This window comes from Mandrillus leucophaeus, unplaced genomic scaffold (assembly GCF_000951045.1).
Source record: "Mandrillus leucophaeus isolate KB7577 unplaced genomic scaffold, Mleu.le_1.0 Scaffold65, whole genome shotgun sequence".
NCBI lineage: Eukaryota > Metazoa > Chordata > Mammalia > Primates > Cercopithecidae > Mandrillus > Mandrillus leucophaeus.
Window position 1 is genome coordinate 322,277 of NW_012107030.1, and position 7,551 is coordinate 329,827.

The 7,551-nt window shown below is 49.7% G+C and overlaps 1 protein-coding gene across 2 annotated transcripts in view; it reads right to left on the reverse strand.

Moving 5' to 3' along the window:
* The window catches only part of BTBD16 (BTB (POZ) domain containing 16), an 82,666-nt gene that overhangs the window by 49,873 nt on the left and 25,242 nt on the right, over positions 1-7,551 (reverse strand). For both annotated transcript variants that reach the window (XM_012001061.1, XM_012001060.1), the window contains exons 4-5: positions 4,921-4,994; positions 2,599-2,742 (exon numbers count right to left, since the gene is read on the reverse strand). In XM_012001061.1, the coding sequence (XP_011856451.1) occupies positions 2,599-2,742; positions 4,921-4,994 (218 nt within the window). The remainder of the gene's footprint in view (positions 1-2,598; positions 2,743-4,920; positions 4,995-7,551) is intronic.

The window sequence follows — 7,551 nt, forward strand, 5'->3', positions numbered from 1 at the left end:
CCCACCAGCATGCTCCACGGGATGGTGTGGGACTCCCGCCCTCCCTCCCTCATCAGGGGTCTTCTCACTTGTCCTTCCCTCTGAGAGGCCTTTCCTGACCCCAGATGTAAGGTAGCACCCCACTCCCCCGCTAACTGGCTTTATTCTTCTTCAGAGACTAACTTGACCATGACCTTCCGTTTACTACTCTCTGCCCCTGTTGTGCTTTTCTCCCTAGCAGCTCAGCTGAGGTGGTTCACTCGCTGCTCCATCCCCTGGGCCCACCCCAGGCTCGCACACACTGGTGCTAGTAAATATTGGCTGAATGAATGCAGCACATAGATTCCATCACCAGGGAGCTCAAGGTTCCAGATAATGAAAAATGATGTGAGCCAGAGCCAAAAAGTCCATCATCCTGCGCAGCTACAAAGAAAAAGAGAGCGAAGGATCCTTTGCCCTCCGTTTCCCCGCGCTGTCGTCCGTCACCTGGCTCTGTGCTGGCTCTCACTCAGCAAATACTCACTGAGAACTTCCTAAGCGCCAGGCTTATTCCACTCTGGGTCACATTCTTCTCCGGCATGACTACACGGCCTCGCATCTGCTCATGCCAGCCTGCCATCCATCCCATGGCAGGGAGTAAATGGGAGGATGCACGTGAGTGCCTGGCACACAGTAGGCATGCAAGAGGTGGCAGTTAATATTACAATGTGTCACAGTATTTGTCATGCTTTCCAATCATTTTGGGTTTGTCTGTCCCCTCAGATGGTAAGCTCCTAGCACAATGCCTGGCATAAGCTAAGCATTCCACACAGGAAGGAAGGAAGAGAAGAAGGAAGAGAAGGAGGGAGGGAGGGAATCAGTTCTGTCAGAGTAAATGAAAGGCAGAAGTTCAATATTCCCTCCAGGTTGAGTAAAACCCCCAAATCGGATAAGATATCAATAATTTGTTCACACTCTTCTCCAAGGTTCTCCAAAGCCAAGGTGGTTAGTTTGTTTTCGGTAAGTGGGCCGCTTCCTTCTTGGATTCCCCGCTAGAGAATAAACACGTCCTCTCCAGACAGCTGCTCCTCCACTCTCCATGGAAGGAAATCGAGCAGCTGGAGAGCCTGTGCATCTCTGCGGAGTCCAGCACTCCAGGGTCTGGCCAGAAGTTCCAGGATAGCAACACAGATGATCTCAAGAACATGCAAGTGATAACTGTGAGACAGGTATGCAAACCACCATTGTGAGATATGTTCGCTTTCAAAGGCACACGAAGGACTGTGACTGTTCCTATTGAAAGACATGAATCCCAGGGCTTGATCAGTCCATGGAGCTTGTGAGGAGACGCTGGAGTCGTGACAGTCCCGGACACTGGGGTTTCATCTCGGCACCTTCCCTCTTGTCTCCCAGCCAGGCGCAGCCTCTAGCAGGAAGGCTTGGATCAGAGTGGCTGTCTTAGCAGGGCCAAATATTTTCATTTTAGTGACCCATTCTAGACACGTTAAAGACCATAATGTTCATGACTCCATTTCTGCTTCCAAATTCTCCTGCTTTTCCATGAACTCACTGTCTGGCTCACCAGAGCCTTTCACAGATGGTCTGGTGAATGTTTTGACTTGGGTACAGGGGAGATGGAAGAGCCCAGTCTGGCTGTTGAAGACACTGGGACAAAGGTTTCAGAAGAGCACAGAGGCTCATGAGCCAACACCGAGGTTGCCGCAGTTCTGCAGGGCCCAGCTGGCTCTCACTGCCTGCACCGCGGGGAAGGACTGAGTCAGATTCCCGCAGGCAGCGGGGCTCTCCCTCCAGGCTCAGGCTCAGGGAGGGGGAATGACTGGGGGCTCCAGCTGCCTGTCTGACTCTAGAATAACAGGGCTTTGCTGTCATGTCTTGGAAATGAAAGCCCATCATGACTGGTATGCTGGCTGGCTTTGGGGGCCTCGAATTTTCCATGGCACCTGCTTATGAGTCAGCCCGAGGGGATGCCAACCTGTAGCCCAAAGCAGCAGCTGGCAGTGCAGATGGAGACAACTTAGAGACCAGGTGAGAGGAGGCTGGGGTGGTCAGACCTCTCTGCTGGGAGACAAAGAAAGAAGTGGCCTACATTCTTTTTGGAATGAGGTAGAAGAGAGATGAGAAGAGAAGAGGAAAGAAAAGCAAAGACAACAACAAAACAGATGCACACATGTGGGCCTTGAATAGCACACTTAGGGCCAAATAAGTCACAGACATCAGAACTCCACCTTCCTTCCAAAAAGCTCTTCAGAAAATTCCCCACAGCCCCTTTTTCCTTTTCAAAGAAGTAGGTAGAGTCTGTATGTCTGGGCTGGCCAGACAAGACTCGGGTTATTTCAAGGATAATAACTGGCATGTACTGAGTGCTCGCTGTGCGCCAGGCCTTGTTCTAGAACCTCACACCTAGTACTTCCTCTACTCTTCAAAGCCGCATCCTAAGAACTATTATCCCATTTTACAGTTGAGGAAACTGAGGCTGTCACGGGATGAGATAACACCGTGGAGCCTTGCTCTTGACTGCTAGAGTGACCGTGGTCTCAAAACAGATAACCATGTTCCAAGCTGGGACCCTCAAGCTAGAGGGCACTGAGGCTCCAGCACTGCACACCAGAGAGGAAGTACCTCGCAGAAGCTCCTCCAGCTCCCTCAGGGGGTATGTGGTGCCCTGCGTCAGGGCTTTCAGGTAGAGCTTGGCCAAGGTCTCAGACTGAAAAAGCTGGGGCTGATGGAGTTCCCATTTGAAGCCCAGGCACTCGAGAATCACATCTGAGGAGAGAAAATGATGCTGAGCAAACACATCAATAACGTCCCCACCCAAAGATGCATCAGCTTCCTCTCCCCCAACTCCTTTGCTCGATGGATCATTAAGCAGATGAAGCAGGCAAGCAGCCCCCCCAGGCATCTCAGAAAGGAAGTGGTGAAGTGTGGGCCTCGGGGGCTTAGAGGCTTTGAGGGGGACACTGAAGGAGTCTTACGAGGTCACCCAGGACATGTCACATGTCCAGGACAGCTGTCGGCTAACAGCTGTAGGACTTCAGAGGCACTCGCGCTGCCCTCCAATGTGGGGAATCAGGAAAAGCTTTGTGGAACAGGGACGTTGTCTGGGGCACTCCTGGGGGGCCAAGGCAACAAGAACGTTCTGGCTTCCCCTACGACCGTGTTTCTCAGCCCTGACATTGTAAACATTTTGGGCCAGATACATGCGTTTTGGGGAGCTGTCCCGTGCACTGTAGATGCCCAGTAGCAGCCCTGGCATCTACTTACTACATGCCAGTAGCACTCCCTCCTCAGCGGTGACAACCAAAAATGTTTCCAGACATTGCCAAGTGTCCCCAGTGAAGCCAAATCACCCCCCAGTTCCCTGTTGAGAACTACTGCACTATGAGTTCCAAAGCATGACCCATCTGAAATGTAATAGTAGGCCTACCAAAGAGGGTAGGATTCTCGTGACCCTCCCTTGACAATAAAAGAAGGCTCTTTCCAAACTGTAGAAGACTTTATTCAGGGGCATCTAATTTGAGGATAAAGTCAGTGATCACTAAAAGAAGAGGCTTTTTGATAGAGGAGGGCAGAGGGCGAAACCGAGGATGCCAGGCCAGGTGAGGCTCGAGAGGCCATGGGGAGAGGACTCTGCATGGCTCAGCTCCTGTGTTGTTAGTACAGAGCTGGGGAAAGGAGAGGTGCCTAAAACCCTCAATCTGAACGCCAGACAGGACCTGAAGGGCCACTAGCCCCATCTATGTATTTCTTGGTTTTGCCATTAGTTTCACAGTGTGACCTTGGGTACCTGATTCTTCTTCCTGTTACTATTATTGTTATTCACCAATATTATGATATTGTTTGGTGCTGGGGTTCAGGGGGTTTGCATCTCAAATATTACATCGCCTTAGGTGGACTGGTTATGTTGAGTTAGAAAAAGTCTCAGCCCATTAGGATGATTATAGGCAGGGGCAGAATTGTGGATACAACATATTCACTCACTGGATGTCAATTTCCACTTTCAGGATGGCCAATGCATGGCAGCCATCACTAATCAATCCAGAGCTCTTTCTCTCATGCCAGGAGATGGTCTCAGACTACTTCTCCTGTTCAGAGTTGAAGGTGAGAAAAGAATTTGTTAGCCTCTCTTTGGAAAGGAGGCTGGCTCTGATCTCAGGCAGCCGCACCATGCAGCAGGCTTTATCCAAAAAAAAAAAGCTGCTTTAAGAAGCTGTCCAGCCTCCTCATGAGGCTCAATGAACCTTTTTCTAGCAAAAAAGAACTTATCCTGATTCTTGATCCTGCCTCAGAAAAGTCCTCTTGAACAAGTGCAGCTGTGAACGTACAAGTCATGACTGGTTAGAGCCCAAAGAGACGAAGAACAGCTGCTTTATGCTTGCTGCACTCCGTTTAGTCTTTCAATACAAAGACTACTTTTTTTTTTCTTTTTTTTTGAGATGGAGTCTTGCTCTGTCACCCAGGCTAGAGCTCACTGCAACCTCCAACCTCCTCTTCCTGGGGTAAGTAATTCTCCTGCCTCAGCGTCCTGAGTAGCTGGGATTACATGTGCGTGCCACCACGCCTAGCTAATTTTTGTATTTTTAGTAGAGATGAGGTTTTACCATGTTGTCCAGGCTGGTCTCGAACTCCTGACCTCAAGTGATTCACTCGTCTGGGCCTCCCTGCTGGGATTACAGGTGTGAGCTATTTATTGACACCAACACGTTTGTCTTTATCACAGCGAGGAGCATATGAAAATGTGTTTACCAAGCTTGGTTTTACTCACTGCACATTTGACAAATATTTACAGGGCACCTATTATTTCTCAGACACTGGGAAGTGGATAAGAATCGCAACTGATGGACAAGCGCCCTGGCTTATGGGCTGGCTTTCTTCCGTAAAGACCACAAGATGCCCCTGAAGTCAGCAGCATTCTGACTTAATCCACGGAGAACACAAACTCACCTGCTTCCGCACTTTGGATGTCCTTGTTCTTGAAATTCTCACAGAAAAACTTCTGAATTTGTGAAATGTGTAACCTCAAGGGAAAATGCAAACATAAAATCCAGGAGTTAATACTGACATTTTTCTCCAACTACAACATGGATTATTCTAGCATAAACTTCCTTAAAGCACCCATTGATCAAGCTATTCATATCTCGCCCTTTGGAAGAGTTTCCTCAGGTCACCATTTGTCTGCTGATCTGAAAAACTGTATGTAGCCTTTCTGATAGCTGGCTTATAATGCTGATTCCTGTTTTCAGTTTGTGGGTAGGGCTTACTGAGGGGGTATTTGAGGTCGTACTTGGCTGCCTGAATGACACTTTATACAGTGTCTAAAACATTATCTGGCATATAGTAGACACTCAGTAATATCTGCTGGGAGAAAAGAATAGAGGTTTCTGCTCATTTCTGGGATGTTAATTCACCAACGATTTTGTTTAGAGGTCATACAGGTCCCACTCTCAGTGTGTCCAAAAACTAAACTTAGCATCTACCCCAAATCCTACCCTGCTCACTCAGATTCTCATTTCAGGAAATGGCACCACCAGCCTGCAGTTGCCCAAGCCAGCATGCCGAGTGTGGTTACATCTCATCACTTGCCTGGATATTTTGAATTTGTCCATCTCTCTTTGCTGTTCTTGCTATCGCCTTCCTCCAAGCCCCTACGATCTCCCTTCAGTCACTGCCAAAGTCTCCCAGCCTCCAACCCTGCTCTGCTCGGATGCCTACCTCCCGCAAAATGCAAATTTGGTCTTGTCTCTCTCCTGCTGAGCATCCTCCAGTGTTTCCCCATTGCTCTTGGGGGAAAGTCCAAACTCCTTAGCATGGCTAACCAGCTCCTGCATGTTTCTGCAGCCTGGTCCCTCAATGGTCCCCACTCCAGCCCTTCTCAGCAGCCTGCACCTGGACCTGCCAACTGCTGCTTTCATCTCTTGCATGCACTACTCCCTCTCCCAAATGCTCTCCTCCTTGCCTTTCCCCTTGCTAAGCTCCTACTCATTCTTCAGAATGAGCTTCATTGCTGCTTTCTCTGGGGATGCTGGGCCAGTGGCTTTCCCCCTGCCCGTCCTGGGATTTCCCCCTTAAAACTCCTTCTGGAGTGTCTTGTGGCTGCCTGTTTACTTGTGTATCCTCTGCGAGACAGATTGGGCATGTGTTTACTGCTATGACCCTGGCACAAGCCATCACGCAGGTGCTCAGCAAATATTCATTAAACGAATCCATGACCACATAGATAAACACCATGGACTCATCATGCTAAGCCAGGAAGTGAAACAAAATTTGAGTCACATATTCACAGCTTAAAGACAGTCATCCCAGAAAGCCAGCCAGCCAAGAGACATTTGTGACCACAGCTGGTCTGTGTCATGCAGTGTCAACTTTACCATGCTGTCTCCAACAATCCCAGGAGACCCCATGGGCCAGGGTGCATGCAGGAAGCATGGGTGGGAGCCTGTGTCCAGAATATTACCAACTACGTGCTGCCCTGTCCAAGGGGGGAGGGTGGCTGCCAATGACTCAGCCTAAGGCAGGCAGTGGGAGCTGGACTTGCTTATTCAACAGGAGCAGTGGAGATCTGACCCAAGCCACCCTCGCTTCCTCCCTCGATCCTCCTCGTGGCTTGGGTGACACGTCTGGAAAGAGCTGGCCAGAGTCAAGAGTTCAGACCGTGATCTCAAAATGGAGCCATGGACTTTGGAAAATATGGCGCAAGGTCCATGAACTCAACTACCCTCACAAACATCAGTGTCATCAGCTGAGCCAAGGGGATGCCAGGAAACAGAGGTGAGCACACTGCCTTCTCCTGGGTGTGAGGGCTGCTTGTCAAGATATACCAACCATCATGTAGGCTCTGCCATTCCCAAGGGCTGCAGTTCATTTTAGGATCACTGGAAAAGTGAACGGAACACATGGCATCTGTGAGTTGTCTCACTGTTTGGGACTAAGTGGTCCGAGGTGAACTCCCATTGCAACACCTGGTGCGGGGATGCTGGGAACGTGCTGTTAGGCTGGAGCTCATGTCCCCAAGTCATGACCATGATGGAGAAAGGCAGAAGGGGAAGAAGGGGAAGAAGGGGAAGTAAGTTTCTCATGGACATACGGACTTCCTGGAGCAAACTATCCAAAGGTCAAAATGCCAATTTGATGAATTAGAAAGAGTGACATAGACCTGGGGCTGGACCTCAGTCCTTCCATTTTCTGCCTCTTGGTCTCAGAGGAAGGGAAGAGTGAAAGAGTGAATGTTTGGAATGCCCGGCACGGACTTGCCTTTGGTTAACATTCTCTCTTTCATTGTCTCTGTGAAGGGTGCCAAAATAAAAATGGAGTTATGATGCCTTAAAAACCCTGACAGAGCCTGGCATGGTATCATGCTCCTGTAGTCCCAGGTACACGCAAGGCTGAGGCAGGAGGATCACGTCGGCCCAGGAGTTCGAGGCTGCAGTGAGCTGTGATCATGCCTGTGAATAGCCATTGTGTTCTAGCCTGGGCAACTGGGCGAGACCGCGTCTCTAAATCTCTTTTAAAAAACAAAACGGCCAGGCACAGTGGCTCACGTCTGTAATCGCAGCACTTTGGGAGGCCGAGGCGGGC